At 42.6% G+C, this 16,930-nt stretch overlaps 2 protein-coding genes across 3 annotated transcripts; one reads left to right on the forward strand and one right to left on the reverse strand.

The window, feature by feature from the left end:
• Positions 1 to 309: 309 nt before the first annotated feature.
• On the forward strand, positions 310 to 7,942 carry LOC135490935 (uncharacterized). Of its 2 annotated transcripts, none has more exons than XM_064776517.1 (7): positions 310 to 411; positions 1,499 to 1,552; positions 5,352 to 5,534; positions 5,850 to 6,007; positions 6,544 to 6,687; positions 7,069 to 7,334; positions 7,607 to 7,942. In XM_064776517.1, the coding sequence occupies exons 1-7, from the start codon at positions 399 to 401 to the stop codon at positions 7,650 to 7,652; spliced, it is 864 nt and encodes a 287-aa protein (XP_064632587.1). In that variant the 5' UTR covers positions 310 to 398; the 3' UTR covers positions 7,653 to 7,942. The 2 variants fall into 2 exon arrangements, with proteins under 2 accessions (XP_064632587.1, XP_064632588.1); XM_064776518.1 differs by lacking the exon at positions 310 to 411 and adding an exon at positions 859 to 987 and having other exon boundaries at positions 7,607 to 7,921.
• LOC135490930 (calcium-activated chloride channel regulator 1-like) lies at positions 7,722 to 15,809 on the reverse strand. Its single transcript, XM_064776509.1, has 14 exons — positions 15,623 to 15,809; positions 14,730 to 15,027; positions 14,174 to 14,291; positions 13,883 to 14,045; positions 13,468 to 13,606; positions 13,058 to 13,170; positions 12,649 to 12,879; positions 11,748 to 12,056; positions 11,116 to 11,346; positions 10,690 to 10,863; positions 10,228 to 10,327; positions 9,631 to 9,804; positions 8,986 to 9,207; positions 7,722 to 8,734 (listed from the first exon to the last, which is right to left on the reverse strand). Exons 1-14 carry the CDS (start codon positions 15,782 to 15,784, stop codon positions 8,268 to 8,270), a joined length of 2,901 nt encoding a protein of 966 aa, XP_064632579.1. The 5' UTR covers positions 15,785 to 15,809; the 3' UTR covers positions 7,722 to 8,267.
• Positions 15,810 to 16,930: the final 1,121 nt, after the last annotated feature.

A 16,930-nucleotide genomic window follows, 5' to 3' on the forward strand; every position in this document is an offset into this window, starting at 1 on the left:
GTTAAACCCATAGGCCTAATTGTCTTTGTTTTCCTCAGCGTTATGGCCGTGGTCAAGCCGATATACGATCGTACTGATGCGCTGGCCTTGGCTGGTGTCAGCAACTCGAAATTTGCAGATTCCCCCCCCCCCCAATGAAGTTTTTGGGCAAAATGTATCGATCCAAAAGCATTATGGCCGTGGATAACAACAATCTTTGATTAAATTGAATGTTTTATTAACTGTTTTGTAGCTGATACTTCCAAAATGTTGCCACGTATTTATAGCAAGGGCATATTGTAGCACTTGATTTTCTGTTCTAGGTGCATGCAGTAGAATTGGAGAAGTACACTGTGGTGGCCGTTATGACACGTCACAGCAAAACCAGGCGCATTACGCACAGTGGAAGATTAGCCTAAATGACACCAGGAGGTAATGGAAGAAATTGATGTGCTCATATTTCACAAAAGGCAGACAATAGAGAAATGAACAAGCAGTCCGTCTCAACCTGTCAAGCTCAGAGCGACATGCGACACGCGACACGCTGTGACGGGTCACAAATGTTCACTATCGAATGCAATTTTGTCAAATTTAATGGTCAACGATAGAGGTTAGCTACTGTTCAAAATTGGGTCATGATAATCACCGAGCCATGCAAGACTTGTTGTCGTTGCCATGTATCCATGTTGTATTTGTATAGACGAACAAGATGGTTGAACATATTTTATTCAAGGTTGAACATATTTTAGTCTTGAACATATATTTCCTTCTTGAACTTATATTTAACTTCTTGAATGGTAATTCTAAAGTCTTGAATAAATTCCGCTTTGGCTTGCCATAGCTACTGTTCAAAATTGGGTCATGATAATCACCGAGCCGTGCAAGACTTGTTGTCGTTGCCATGTATCCATGTTATCTATGAATGTTGTATTTGTATAGACGAACAAGAATTCTTAACCCCATTAAACGAATTTATTCTTGTAAACCTGGAGCTCCGGCCATATTGAAGTAAGTTCTCTTTTTTTGCTTATGATACAAAATGTACAACTATACATCGATGATAATTCCATTAATCAGTAGCACTCGTTTTTTCTGTAAAATGTGACTGTCATAGCCGGATGATAATACAACAGGGTGTGATATAACTATCACCTTAGATAATTGGTGCCGAAAAGATAATTTGTATCCACACGGTTGGATGGTGCTGCTTGAAGCACAGGGACGAAGAAATAAGAGCTCAATAGCCCTGGATCCACCACTGCATACATTGGCTATTGTAGGTCAATGATATGCAGGACCGACCTGTCCATTATGGAAATGAACTTCATGCGGGGGCATGAGCCGGGGTAGGACCTCATTTGTGCTATCTCCCTTATAAAGAGGTCAACTGAAGGCCGCGGTACCGAACTCGCTGTAACATGAATTGTCACAACATTAGATATCTTATCGGGATATATAGAAGTTCAACGCCTGTCCATATACATTCGAAAATTAATTCATACGACTTCAATATTTGCAGCGTGGGCACATCAGTTACAACATTGTAGGACAACCAAGAAAGAAATGGCATCCAGTAAGTAAAATCGAATATATTATTACGGAGTTTTCGGAGCTTTGTCTCACGGATCACGACTTTCCTGCTCGACCAACTGACATGAAATTTCACCAAGACCTAACTTACATGTTTTATATCCGGATTGCGCACTTTGTTTTTCGTTAAAACTCAGATAAGTGGTACTTTATGCATGTTTTTAGTCATTTTTGGATCAAAATGATGGAAAGAAAATGAAAGTAAATTAACCCAAACCATGTCCGTTTTTGATTGGAAAATAAAGTTATTTATAACCCAAACCATGTCCACTTTGTCACTCTCCGGTGCCACCGGGCATCACTCCTCACAGTTAATCCGGCGTCTTCCATCGAATACTTCACTACAGCGATTTTACCTCTCCATAGATGAACCTTGCCTATAATTAAGTGCTGTACTGCGCACTAAAACAATAACAAGGTAAGTTAATAAGCCCCCCTTTAGGAGGGGCTCTTAAGATACACGTGTGTGCGGGAGTAGATAATGTAATGAATGATGAGAAATAAAGAGAGATTGTATATCCTACAAACAATTTTTTTTGGTATTTTTCTGAATTAACTCCGTTGAGTTTACCGATTTCTCCGCGATCTTCCGGTGGTGGTTGCTATCCCATTGGTTGAAATTAATTTAAATCTTCATGGGAATTCGCTACATCATATGCCTAAGAAATTGGCCAATTATATTAATATTTTTATCAGAGAAATATCCGTCCTAAATAATGACAGAAAAGGGTGGTTTATTTCAATTTTGTGTCGACATGATCGAGGTCACGTGACATAAAAACAAAACAATCGCACACACCCGTCCAAAAAAGGCACTTTAAGAAAAACAAATACGTTTTTCCAGCTTAAAACCACACTGACGACTAAGTAATATTGGTCTACTGCCCAAATCTGAAGTATCAAATTGAATCACAAACTAGAACTAGCTCTATTTAGCTATAGTTGCGTGAAAAATTCGGGTGAGCGACGTACATTCTGTACCCTAGCGGCCAATAATTAAACTACTTTCAGCCGTCTGCTCCGGTCTCGTTAGGGAGTTTTTCCCAAATGTACGCGATGATGACGTGCCCCATTAACAGGACGTAACATCTATTTTAAAATGCGTTTCGAAAGTGAATGCATGAGGACAACCCATTTGTGTCGTATATCACTGGAAACGCCCGATTCCCGTGAATAAGGTCAATCACAATGTATTACATTACCAAAACAAAAATGTGTCGGAAGGAACTATATGGATGGTCCCATCGCACCCCCCCCCCCCTCCAGCAGTATGACACAGAAGGGCTAGTTGACTGTTCACCGGGGGGGGGGGGGGGTTTGGGGGGAGCTTCCCCCCAACGCACTGGTAAAAACCTATGTCGACGGAGGGGGGTTTGGGGGGGTGTCCCCCCATTGTAATAGCTGTAGTTGTTAGAGCTTGCACTTAACATATGCTCGTAGGGGGGTTCGGGGGAGCTCCCCCGACCTAAAGGGGGGCTCACTAAGTTCTTGACTTTACATATTAGCGTTTCATTCAGCATTCCTTGCAAAAGTAAAAGAATACTGTCCAAAAACAACCCAAACCATGTCTGTTGTTTCTTCAATTTGCAAGGGACGAATTCCGCAATGACCGTGGAGCGACCGCAAAGACAATGGATGTGCCAATTGAGACACAGCAATTTGTGCACAATTGAACACATGATTATCAGAAACATTCCATAATAGACCGTGAGAGAAGCAATGTGCCCACAAATTTTGCATATTTAGTTCACTTCTGGTGATAAATAACTATATTTTGTGCTTGGAAAAAAGAAGACATGGTTTGGGTCAGTTTTCGAGGCAAGTCCCATGTGCTCTCGAAGTTTCTTTGTTTTCCCGATTAGACTTCAAATCTCGACTTCTTTTACCTAAAGTTTGCAATGGTAAGCTAATATGTAAAGTCAAGAACTTAGTGAGCCCCCCTTTAGGTCGGGGGAGCTCCCCCGAACCCCCCTACGAGCATATGTTAAGTGTAAGCTCTAACAACTACAGCTGTTACAATGGGGGGACACCCCCCAAACCCCCCTCCGTCGACATAGGTTTTTACCAGTGCGTTGGGGGGAAGCTCCCCCCAAACCCCCCCCCCCCCGGTGGACAGTCAACTAGCCCTTCTGTGTCATACCGCTGGAGCGATGGGACCATCCATATAGTTCCTTCCGACACATTTTTGTTTTGGTATTGTAATACATTGTGATTGACCTTATTCACGGGAATCGGGCGTTTCCAGTGATATACGACACAAATGGGTTGTCCGCATGCATTCACTTTCGAAACGCATTTTAAAATAGATGTTACGTCCTGTTAATGGGGCACGTCATCATCGCGTACATTTGGGAAAAACTCCCTAACGAGACCGGAGCAGACGGCTGAAAGTAGTTTAATTATTGGCCGCTAGGGTACAGAATGTATCATACGTCGCTCACCCGAATTTTTCACGCAACTATAGCTAAATAGAGCTAGTTCTAGTTTGTGATTCAATTTGATACTTCAGATTTGGGCGGTAGACCAATATAACTTAGTCGTCAGTGTGGTTTTAAGCTGGAAAAACGTATTTGTTTTTCTTAAAGTGCCTTTTTTGGACGGGTGTGTGCGATTGTTTTGTTTTTATGTCACGTGACCTCGATCATGTCGACACAAAATTGAAATAAACCACCCTTTTCTGTCATTATTTAGGACGGATATTTCTCTGATAAAAATATTAATATAATTGGCCAATTTCTTAGGCATATGATGTAGCGAATTCCCATGAAGATTTAAATTAATTTCAACCAATGGGATAGCAACCACCACCGGAAGATCGCGGAGAAATCGGTAAACTCAACGGAGTTAATTCAGAAAAATACCAAAAAAAATTGTTTGTAGGATATACAATCTCTCTTTATTTCTCATCATTCATTTACATTATCTACTCCCGCACACACGTGTATCTTAAGAGCCCCTCCTAAAGGGGGGCTTAAAAACTAAGCTCCAACAATACCCCATATCTATCTCTCTTTTACCTTTTACAAACATGACGAAGTCGGCTACATAAACAAATAAATCATCCCCATAAAACGGGATGATGAATTTGACCCAGGCCGGCTGGAGCACATCGCTCCCTCGGATGTGAACTTGCCCTTCATTCTTGAAAGAACTCAATTCCAACTCAGGGTCAGTTACTGTATGACAATAAACAAAGCGCAAGGACAAACCTTTGACAAGCTCGGTATCTTCCTTCCGCAGTCAGTTTTCAGTCACGGACAACTATATGTTGCTTTTTCGAGGGCTAGACGTTTTCAGGACATTACTGTACAAATCAATACAACCACAAAACAAGGATTCCTAGCCGAAGACGCCGTCACACAGGATATAGTTTATCAACAAATACTGTGATCATTTCCGAGGTAAAAACACATATCACTGTTTTTAATGTCTTGACAATGCCCAGGTGACAATGTAACTGTTTACAAACATTCCGCGCGGAGCGCGGGTTATGCTAGTTTAAATATAAATACTAGGGAGGGGACATAAAAATCATCCAAAGGCCGTCATTGCTCATTCTCAGTTCAGCAGAAAAACCCAACTCAAAGTATTCACTTCTAACCGGAAGTTTCGTCAGGAGGACGTCATATATTGGAAAAACACGTGACTTCAAGCGTGTTTTCCCAAGTATACTCGGGGAGGTGGGTTGTAGCGGGCTATATACGCCAGGGTTGAGTTCGAGTGATTAACTTTTTGAATATCTATGTACCAACAAATGTTTGGGGTATGAATTATTATTACAGACTGCAAAAAATCCGCAAACGACATCGACACCATTGACAACGACGCAGTTTTATACATGTATACTACATTGGCCCAGCTCGTTAATGGCTATGATGAATACGGCAACGAAAGGTTCAAGAAGTTCTCAGAACGAGAGTTCAGATCCGATTTCAGCCATGAAGTGGTGAAAGGTCTATGTCACGGTAAGATAATCGGTCATTAATTCATCTTCGGCGATCTAGCTCCTGCAATAGTTCAACATGGTAAAATGCATCAAGTTCCAAGCGTTTGAGAGAGTCACCATTTTGTCATTTAATACCTGACCACCCTTAAGAACTTTACAATTGAAACCTTGTTGACTTCCTAAGATTATACATTACTTTTAAATAAGATGAAGAAATCACCTGAGTGATAATAGTCATGAAGTGTATAGGTCTAGTTTCATCATAAAAAACCGCGGTCGGTTGCACTACTTGCGTTTTTATGAGTCACCCTGTAGAAGCTGTTTTATCATGCAGGAAAATACCGGACGCGATGGTGTGAGGTATCAATGATGAAGGGAGCCACCGATTTGACCACCTACCAGGAGATGTTACAGGAAATCCACCCTCGGACTATCATTGAATTAGGAACGTGGCTCGGGGCAAGTGCTGCTTGGTTCGGGGACTTGGCCAAGGTAGGCGTCGCCAGTAACTTTGGCGCGTGATTTTTTTAAATATTTTCTTTTCGTCCAAACTTTAAAAATCGGAAAGAGGGCATTTTTCATTTTGCTTTTTATTTTAGTTGACTAAAAGTGCCACCCATGTATGATACCCGTGTCACCAGATGTGCCCGATTGTATACTTTGTAGTATCAAGAGTTCATAAAGAGCAGTCTTTATGGGTTCTTGATACTATTGATTCTCTTAAAGCGCAATACTAGGAAAAAAGAATATGTGCACATTGCTTTTGTTCCACACCTATATGAATAATTTTTTTCCAAGGGATCAGAAAAACCCACATTTTATTTCATATAACACCCTATACATGTATCAAGAAATGTAAGTGTTTAAGTTTTTTGAACCACTGGGTCTTGTGGACTTGTCTGGTGAATAACTACTGAAACATTTCATGGAACAGCCAAAATTGGGGAGGGCGGGGACGAGAAGCAATAGTCAATTTTTACCGACCTAATCAACAACTACAGTGTACATGTATACGCTCTTTTTTCAAGATTTTCGGACTAGAATGCCATGTGTATTCCATGGATATCACGAACCCAGATGCCGTAGACAAGAGGTGTCACAGAGATAATGTTAGCTTTCTACATGGGGACTGCAATAAGATTGAAGAAACCTTTACACCCGCGATGTTAAAGGTAAGTCAATGGAAAACTGTCTCACGGTGACTGTATTGGCAGAAGCCACGTTGGTAAGATTGATCAAAAGGCCACTGGTGGAATCAAGTGTCAGTAAGAGTTCAAACTTTATTAAATGGTCGAAGTGGAAGAGGAAGCAAGCTCTCGAAGAGACCGAAAGGTAGGAAACTTCCACCTCATAAGTTTGCCCCCTTTTGTATAGTGCATTTATGTACAGGGGGAATCTTGTGAAGTGATGAAAGTTTTGAATATTCCTCTACCTTTCGGTCCCTTACCTCTGTGGGTTCCTTCTCCTTCTATACTTGAGGACCGGATATATAGTAATTTGATACGTGTGCTATTAATATGGTCGTAGCTATATACTTACCATTTGATCTGCAGGGCCTCCCACACCCCTGGATAGTAATTGACGACGCTCACGTGAACGTGATTCCAGTCTTGGAATACTTCACGGCTCACATGCTCCCCGGAGACTACTTGATCAAGGAGGATGTGTCGTCCAGCCAGCCCAGGAAGCCCGGGATGGGTCTGATCAAGGAAATGGGGTGGGAGCCGACCCAGAGCTCAAACCCGGAATTGCTTGTGAAATTCATGGAACGGAACGCGGACAATTATCGCGTTGATCGCTACTATTGTGATATGTACGGGTAGGTGTGTCTCTATCTATGCAGAAAGGTTTGCCAATGTATAAGAATAAGTACACACAAATAATTCTACTTAAACTACATGTACATTCGCCTCAGGCCTTTCAGTACAATGCTCAAGGTTCCATTTTCTGCTGTAAGATGATATCAAAAAGGCACAAAACAATTTACACAACACAGAAAACCCAATGCAATTTGCCCCATCCATTCAAAAGATATAACCATTGATGTGTTTGGATATGATTGAAATCATTTTAAACTGTTTCCCTTTGCAGCTACAACGGGAATAATAACTGGAATGCATATCTCAAGAGGGTTTAACACCATACCTGGACGGTCTGCAAGAAAGTGTCAGAAGAGTAACAGGAATCAAACAGCTGACAGAAAGTATAAATACTATACGGGGTGTATCTTTTCTATACGACACACTTGCCTTTTTGTTAGGAAGATTTTTTTAAAACGCTGTAACTATGTGAACTTGGTATTTAAAACTGCAACCTTAATGTAACGAATAAAAGTCTATTCATGTACGCATTAAATATTCTAGCTATTAAAGCTGAACTGCATGAACAAAAACAGAAGCGTCCATGTTTTTTAAAAATACCACTGTTGCGAGTCTGCTCAAAGCCTGAGATTAGGCTTTTTTACCCCCACGTCATATAAGTACATGTACATGCATAAGCAAAAGTCGTTATCAAAATAGAACCGAATGTAACCACACAGAAGATTGCCACTTCTATTTGTACACTGTCCAAAGCTGTCACTTCGGTGATTTCATAATACATGTACTACAAAAATACAAAATACATATATTGCAAATGTTCCTTGATCGTGCAGACCTATTACTCGCAGAGACTTTCTGATCGCACACAGCTCGCGGAGGTGCATGCGTTGCATGTGCATGCGTGTGAGCAGCTTTATCTTGGTGGTTGATGCCTAGACTTTACACGCTGCGTTATCATACGTCACCACGGTATCTCCACCCACCTTCCTCTTGTTCACAGCGTAAATGATTGCAAAAACTGCCACCACAAGGACAGCAAAGCCAATGATACCAAAAATGCAAGCAATGGCAATAATGGCAGTGTTATCACCAGGTCCGGCCACGGGCACTTCATCTCCAGCAAAAACAACTGCACCGCCACTTGAGAAGGTCTCGGGAAGTGCTAAAACGACACTGACGATGTTGGAGTATTCCGCGGAATTGCCCGCCTCGTCTGTGCTTCGGATTCGGAAGAAGTGCGTCTGGTGGTTGTGATCAAATAATGACAAGTCAATTTGCCGCGTCTCCACCTCACCTGCGATTTCTGGAGGCTGCAGGGTGATCATGTTAATGCTAGTCGATTGATCCGGTTTGTCTAGGATTTCTTCGTATGAACCAACTCTTAGGTCATAGACGGTTTCTGAATAAAGAAATAAAATGATAAGGGCAATTGTCGCCGAATTCAATGAAATGAAATGAAATGAAATGAAATGAAATATGAAAAAGATTCACGGGGACTGCTTCGAATGGAAACAAATCACAAGGGTAACCATGTGCTTTGCCAATCGGGGGACTTTCTGAAGTCCGTTTCACAATACCAATGAGATCACTAGAAAACATCTCTAACACGGCATATACATGTACATGTAATGCATAAATTCCAATACCCACCATTTCCTCGACTGACGTCATCACCTACGGCAGTCCAGGTCAAGGTCAAAATGGAGTCGTTTAATGTTACCATCGTAACCTTCAGGTCTGTTATTCTTGGGGGTGGTATGACGTCCTTGACCTCAGCCTCATTAATCGGGGGATCGACCTGCATCTCTCCCGCCACAGCCACCCGCTTCATGCTTCCGACGTCTTCGTACTTGACCTCCGAGGGTATAGGATCTGCGTTGATATAATTATACACTTATAGGTTTTGGCAATCTCCAAGCTTCGCCACTGGTAACCGCATCGCTTGCTCGATTTACTAGGAGAGGTACTCGCGCACTTTTCACTCCAATCAAAGGTCGCAAAAAAGCTGCATGGACCAAGCGTCGAATAGAAACAAGCTAGAAAGCCATGTTGTGAAGAAAAAAGACTTCGGCTTGGTGGTTTTTTAACTTGCTAAAACCGCAGAAATATAAATATGTACCATTATTTTAAGGGGAATTATTTTATCCAATTTACTCTGCCACCTGCGCGACCTCGTCACTGTCGTCATGTATTGGCGACGCGGACTTTTCTTTTAAATATGGTGGCGACCAATGACATCAGAAAGACTACTTCCCCAAATCACGTTTCCAGGTTGACCCTAAAGTTGTTACTGACCTGTAATATTCCTCGGAATAGTAAGTGCGCCCGAGCCGCCGCCAGATGTCGCGATCTTTCCTTTGTTTTCTGGATTATCTACGTTAATCTTGACATTATATCTTCCTCCGACGTTAATCAGATGACGGGTGAACATACCAGAGTAGATGCCATCGTCTTTCGTTATGTCGACACCTAAGTGGCATGAAGAATCTCCGATCAATTTATCTGCATGGCCATATTTAGTGAGGGAAGGGGAAGGTGGCTCTACTGCCACCCAGACGTTTCAGGCAGATTTGAATGAAAAGTGGTGTTCTGTCCCCCTCCCCCACCACTCACACTGCCTGCCCCCAGGGACCAAAACGGCCTTGATATGTGCAGTCCGTAAGCAATTAGCTGCTTTCCTTGAAATATTAAGCGTGCTGAATATACATGTACCTCCTTGGATGGTGAGGAACATGATTTTAAAAATTGTAAACATGACGGAATAAGCGGCACCGTTTTCAACATGGTGCATGCATATGGGAAATAATTACCCTTCGATATACCCCGGAATAAAGTAACGAAGGTGAATTTTGTCCGGAGAGAAATGCAACAACAATATGGCACATTTCCTACCTATTCCCTTATCCTGAAGGGGCACAAATATCTTCGTGTTATCACCTTCGATGATGGCGATCACATTTACGCCGATGACTGGGGCGTAGCCACGGGTTACCTAAAATAAAACATCAGTGGTCAGGTAATAAAAAGAACGGGTCTAGGCTGAGTTGTTCAAAACAACGTTAGCTTTAACGGAGTCGTTAAGTCTTGGCACCGGTCACAGTAACGATTTTGGCTGTTCCCCATTTTTCAGTGTTTCCATAGACATTTAATTGGAGAAACCGTGCCTTTTCAATAGCGAGGAAACAGAGCAAAACGTGTCAATCTGTCAGTTAGTGTTCCCTTGCACTGAAACAATGAGGGGAAACACTCCGAAACGTCTCATACGTTATAGCTGACACGAAACTAACGCTCACCGACTCCCATGTGGGGTAACGCGTAAACTTCGGGAAGGAGGCCTATAAATTTCATACGAACCTGTGCAAAAATAGTTAACTGGGCCGCAGCCTCCTCGCCTAGAGTTTTCGCGCCTTTGCCGAAGAATGACTGGACTCTGATCGCGTCTTCTTTGTCGCCCTTTGCCTTGGAGAGAACATGGGCCATCACCGTCGTTTCCTTCTGGGCGGTGATTTCGTACTTCCATTCACCGACCTAAGTTGAAAAAGTGTTCAAACCATCATTTAAAAACAAAATCTCATGTATCTTTTCACATTACATTGTACTTATTGTACTAGACCTTCAGAGGGTGCCCCTTCCCCCAAAAAAATAAAAATGAAAAACTAACTTGGCCGTTACGGGCAATGATTCGTTGCGCCACTTTACAAGCCCTCTGCCACATTCTCAGTCTTGTTCTTGTCTAAATGCACCATATCTTAAGACACAATAATGCTTTGTTACATTTACCTCGGCCGTTGCTGGAACATCGATTTCAATCTGCTTCAACGTTCTATCGTTGCTGTAGTTTGGGCTGTTTTTATCAAAAACGACACCACTTGGGCTTGTGACCTTGACCTCAACCTCAGTGTCAATAAGGTAAGCGTACATCATCTTCGTGTTATTACCAATGGTTGAATCGATAAAGAAGCTACCTTGGGTCGAGTTTGGTGGGCTGACTGTCATGGCCGAACTTTCTACCTGTCCGGAGAAATAGTAATAGTAAAGTCATTAGTATGGGGGAACGTTCCTCCTTCATCCTCACAGTCATATTGAAAAGCAGTGGGATGTCCTGAAAACGGGGAGCGACGATACCAAACGTACCTTTTCTGCTCCCCTTTCTCACCAATTATACATTTTCCTGACCTTTTTTCAAGCCACGGTGATCACTTCATCACAAAGATTTCAAGCTTTGGTAAGACTTCCACAATGAACTTTGATGAACATAGATTCCGAGGGTTGATGCATGTTGACCCTGTGCACGGCTGTGCACGGCTGTGACTACAGTGTGTATTCCGTTAAGAGGCGCATGTATCGCACCGGGGGCGACGGATCGGTAAAACCAGAAACGGTTATCTCCAAAACAAGCGAGAAAAACTTACTGTAACCGGAGCGGTCCGTAGGTCAGACTCGTCGCTTGTCCCAATGGCGTTCATGGCATCGAATAGACCAGTAGAAGCCAGGTCCGATGAAATGAAGAACGACTTCCCTCCAGTGGTCGCGGACATCTCCGAGAGATAGAGGTCAGCCTCGCTACTATACGCGACGGTATCCACCACGATGTTTCGGGGGATAACATCATCTCTCATGATTTCTTCTGCAGACGGCTGCGCTGTTTGCTGGCCATCACTGATCACGATGATTTTAGAACCTTTTGCGCCGTCATTGTTACTCCCACCGTCTGTCAACACCTAAGGCAACCAAACAGAGAAATGAAATTAGGGAAATATTTCTTTTATAACTTGGATGTAAGTTCATCATGTTCGACTAAATCGTTTTCCATCCATGGTGCACTCTGCTTGAGACTGAATGAACAGTGTTTAATTAAATTCCGATCTACCCGGAGGTTCACAGCATGTTTAAAAAGGCAAACTCACAGGAAATTTTGTGGTCAGGCCCAAACAACAGAATTCTCATTATTCCTGGCGATGTATCCTCAAAAGAAGGTATGTATCCTTAAAGGCGTTATCCCATTCAGTTATATCGTTAAAGCTAACGTGGTTTTGAAAAACCCAGCCCTTGTGACTACTATGACAATTATGGAACCCCATTAACTTATTTCATAACAAAATGCAGTATCCAAGCACCTCTGTCACACGGTGCCACAGTATCTTTGCGTGTATGTGGATTGTGTCAAATTGCCTAAAGTGAGGCAGTCTACTGCTTTGAGTGGCGACTGGTGAGGCAATGAGCGCAGAAGAGCGACTAAACCAAAGTAGACAGCCCGGGCCGAAGGTATTACTGAGGCCATCGCTATAGAGTCGGACGCCGAGCTTAACCCACCCCAACTGACTGCAAAAGTCCTGCACCCAACGCCGTCGCATCTGCAGTCTCATTCTTCCGAGGTAGGAACTCCAGCATTGCCTGTCTACTGGCCATGTCCGTGATCTTAATCAGGGGCATCTTGACCACCGCAGCCTTGTCGAATGTGATGACGCTGAGTTGTGTTCCCGCTTCTAGGAGGTCAAGGATGTAGTACCTCGCCGCCTGGATCATCAATGTAATGGGTATCTCCTGAAAAAAAGATATAAAGTAGCCCAGTGTAATAGTTTTCAGAATAAAGTGCCCGGCAAAAAGGCCTCTATGGAACCAAACCTTAATCCTTATTCAATATCAAAAGTATGTTTTTGTGTCACCCCATATATTGTCATATAGTTGTCAATTCTCGACTGCTACGCTTCATTCTACTCACATCAGGTGTAAGCATACTCGTGGACGTATCTAACAGCAGAACCACCCTTTTGGATTTTCTCTGCAGCAGCTGGAAAGATGTAGCGGGAACGCTGACAGTGGCTGGATTGGCTCCTGTAATATGTTGATAACATAGTATATTAATAATGTTGCAAAGATATGTTCGACAAGATTTGAAAAAGTTTAGTTTTGCCTAAAATCACATCCATTGGCCAGTTGGTCATGCGATCAAGGCACTCTACTCTTCAAAAAAGCGTTACGGGGCGAGATGATATTTGCCTGAATTCCAAAATGGTCACCAAAGTCTCAAGATGGCCGCCTAAGAACCTTAAGTTGACATCCTGAAAGTTCCGTTTCGTTTTCTACTGTGATTCACACATTGCGAGCTCGCCCATCGGAAACGTCACTCACCATCTTTAAAGTCCATGTGCTTCCTCATCACCTCCCAGGCGCTCTGACCCCCGCACATTCTGTTCTGCTTGTTTGGGGCCAGGCGGTTGTGGATAATCAACGAATCACCTAGGGTCCCATCATCGCAGAAATCCTGAACCTTGTAAAATCAGACAAGTCCGAACATTACCTTTCATGAAACATATTACATGACTTATATTGGGGGTGCAAACCAGGAAAATCAGGGGATTGTAAAATGTACGAAGACCTTTGCTAAAAACAGGTACGGATCAAAGTTTGGAACATATTTTTCAGTGGAAAACTCCATGAAAGGTCAATAGTTACGCGAAAATAGAGGTGGCGCACGCCTGGCAGTTTCTGATCTAGTTTTCGGTGTTTTATGGGGGATCCTGTTCCAAGGACCATGCCGACTTACAGAGTCAATGAACTGCATGTACATCTGCGACGCCTTGACGCTGTTCTCTTTGAGATCGGGATAAAACCTGCAGTCCTTCTCGACCTGGAGGGTCGCACGGTCGACTTTGCAGCGGTCGAATGTTTTACTGTTCAGCGGCCGGCCACGGACGTCTTCTGTGCATCTGAAAAGCAATAGGGTGCAATCAATGATTTGTGGGTGTATGAATCTTGAGTTGCAAAGAAGCAATGTGTTTTTGATCAATATGTTTAAAGCTCGCATCATGGAAAGAAGATTGCATCAAGAACATACCTGACTGGATTGAGTCGCGTCCCCGTCTGATAAAAATGGCTGTCGCCTTCTTTATCGATAGGATATTCATCAAAAAGACCCCATCGCAGATGGCCCCACTCGTGGACAAGTGACTTATCTGACGAAGAAATACGCGTAGACAACTAATACATTTTGTTCGTGGTGGACATAGAGCACACTATTTCAGAAGGTCTACAATATTTTGTTGTATATATTCTCCATTGATGCATGATATCTGACCAAGGCTAACTTAGAGACCCACTCTGAGTTGAGCGGAAACAATATAACGCTGTGAATTGGAATTCAGGTCTTACATTCAATTTTACCAAAATCGCTATGGTGAAATAACAAATGAACCTGGGCAGGGGCACCATTTTCAAAAACCCTCAATTTCAAATGGTTGTATCAGAACCGGGCCCAGTTGCACGATCGGCGTTGGAGACAAACGCCGCCTTATCTCAAAGAAGTGTAACATGTATCTCCGGTAAATTCAACATTAGCTAACGTCGTTTGAGAATCCAGGTCGTGATTTTAATAAGAGGTAAAGCCCACTCACCCGGTGGCCCCCATCTATATTCCGACGCATTCTTTTTCAGAAGGTACTCCGGCGTAAGATGGATGAATTCTCCCGCCTCTCCGCAGCCCCCGAGCTGCTTGGTGTACGGGTTGTTGCCCCACACCGGGTTAGGCGTGTCAATCCGAACATTAGATGAATCAAAAGTCTGCCCGGACTGCGGGATCTGGTATTCCGGTTTGGGTTGCCACGTATCCGGGATCAGTATGTTGACCGAGTTGAAGTAGACGCGTTGGCGGGTGGCTGTGTGCAGGCGGACGGAGGCTTTGGTGAAGACATCCTATAGAAAAGAGGTCCAGTCATCAATTCTAAAACACTTGGGTTGCAATATGGAGCACTGTTTACAAAGTAAGAGTTGCAGCAAATGCACAGTATATATAGACACTGACAGGGGGTTAATAAGGTATAAAAAAAATATCATGAAGACCTAGATTGTGACTATTTCAAAATGTCTAGTACATGTACTTTGACATGTTATCATTCATTCTTAGCGAGATAACCTTGTATGTCAGTCATTAAAAGTAAATGTGTATATGAAGCTCGGGGCAGACGTACTTTAGAATGGTTTCGATCAATAGTTTGATTATCAACGGCATTTTAAATTCCTTGCCACTTGAACTGGTGAGATTTGAGGGCGTTTTTTTTCAATAACTGCTCTAAAGTTAGATCTATACTCGAGACTCGCCCAGCTCGATGCATCACTGTACGTGCATTTCGTAAGCAAATGCAAACAATGTCAGAGTCGACTAATGTATTGGTACCTGTAATACATATTGGGTTGCCAACACAACGCATCGTCTTTTAATCTCGAATAACTCATTGATGACTTCATATTAAGGTGAAGCGCTTCTTCACTGAAAGCATTTACAGCTTACCTGTATCCTTTTAATGACGTCATCATTCTCTTTGACGTCACTACCGATAGCAACCAAGACTTCTTTGTAGGCATTTTTCTCCAACTTGACTTCGTTCGGAAGCTGTGAGCTCGGTCCAAACAGGACAGCTACGACACTCAGAAGAAGAAAAGGAGCAGCCATTTTGAAAAAGGTGTCACTGTCTCAGATGTCAGTGAATAAACTGCGACCGGTGGCTACTCCAGTTATGGGATCAGTCGAATATGAGGTTATGTTGATAAGATATACTAATTAAAATTTTATAGCAGGTTTGATTGAGGAAGTTTTCGATACTTTCGGACTATTGATGTGAGCGCATGTGACGCAAGGAGTGACGTCTTTTAAGAAGAAGAACAAATAATTGCAAATCTTTCTTTTAACAACTTGCATTACAGTACACCATCCTTGCTTTGAAGTAGGAATAAACTTTAATAAGCGTTCAACTAATAAAGACAAGCCTTTATTGTTGATGTAAAAAACCGATGTCATGATGTTATTGGTCCAAATACTTAAAATATCAACTCCAATAATGGACTATGCTGATTCTTTCTTCTAATTACTTATTCACACTCTATTTTAGAAATTGTGCATTTCACTGCCTACTTGTACATGTATGTACTATTTTGTGAATTTAGCTACAGTGCTTTCTCCTCTATCGATTTCGACCGGATTCCAAAGTTGCCAAGAATAGGAAAATGTAATCGTTGATTACACATCTAAGTCATGATTTGACATTTGCTCTGAGTGTTAACTGATCATATGCAACGGCGACCAAATTTGTGTCAGTGCATCTTGCACGGATGCAATCATGAGGTTATTGCGCTCGCGCGACGAATATCTTTCGCGCTTTCGTGGAGAGTGAGAGAGCACTGTATGAGTTCATCCATCCTCACCTTGAGAACTTTTATTCTTACCACCTTTCACAAACACGTCATCTAAAATGACCAAAACCCAAAAATGCTATTGAATCATCCACGTCTAAATATGTCCATTCTCGGACAATGGAATACCTAACTGACTGGGTGGCATTATTGTGAAGACCCCATGTAACGTTTCAAACATTCTTGATAAGAATGACGATTAAATCACGGCCCATTATCACGAATCAATGAGAAGTTTAAAGGTTTATGTTAGCTTTATCACAAAGGCACCTAGGACTCTTCTCTGAGATAGATAACCCCCTGTGTAGAGTCGTTACGGCTGTGAGGTGGGCGTCAGGGTTTTACGTCGCACCCCATGTAGTCCATGGGCTAGTGGCAGTGCCATGCACACCCCCCCCCCCCAAACTAA

This window comes from Lineus longissimus, chromosome 7 (assembly GCF_910592395.1).
Source record: "Lineus longissimus chromosome 7, tnLinLong1.2, whole genome shotgun sequence".
Taxonomy (NCBI): domain Eukaryota; kingdom Metazoa; phylum Nemertea; class Pilidiophora; order Heteronemertea; family Lineidae; genus Lineus; species Lineus longissimus.

Coding starts and splice junctions, on each gene's coding strand:
- LOC135490935 (XM_064776517.1), top strand. Junction 1,553..5,351: donor CAAGAAAGAAATGGCATCCA/GTAAGTAAAATC, acceptor TTATTATTACAG/ACTGCAAAAAATCCGCAAAC. Junction 7,335..7,606: donor TACTATTGTGATATGTACGG/GTAGGTGTGTCT, acceptor TTCCCTTTGCAG/CTACAACGGGAATAATAACT.
- LOC135490930 (XM_064776509.1), bottom strand. CDS start 15,784: ATGGCTGCTCCTTTTCTTCTTCTGAGTGTCGTAGCTGTCCTGTTTGGA. Junction 13,171..13,467: donor GCACATGGACTTTAAAGATG/GTGAGTGACGTT, acceptor AACATATTACAG/GAGCCAATCCAGCCACTGTC. Junction 11,347..11,747: donor TACGGACCGCTCCGGTTACA/GTAAGTTTTTCT, acceptor TTCTCCGGACAG/GTAGAAAGTTCGGCCATGAC.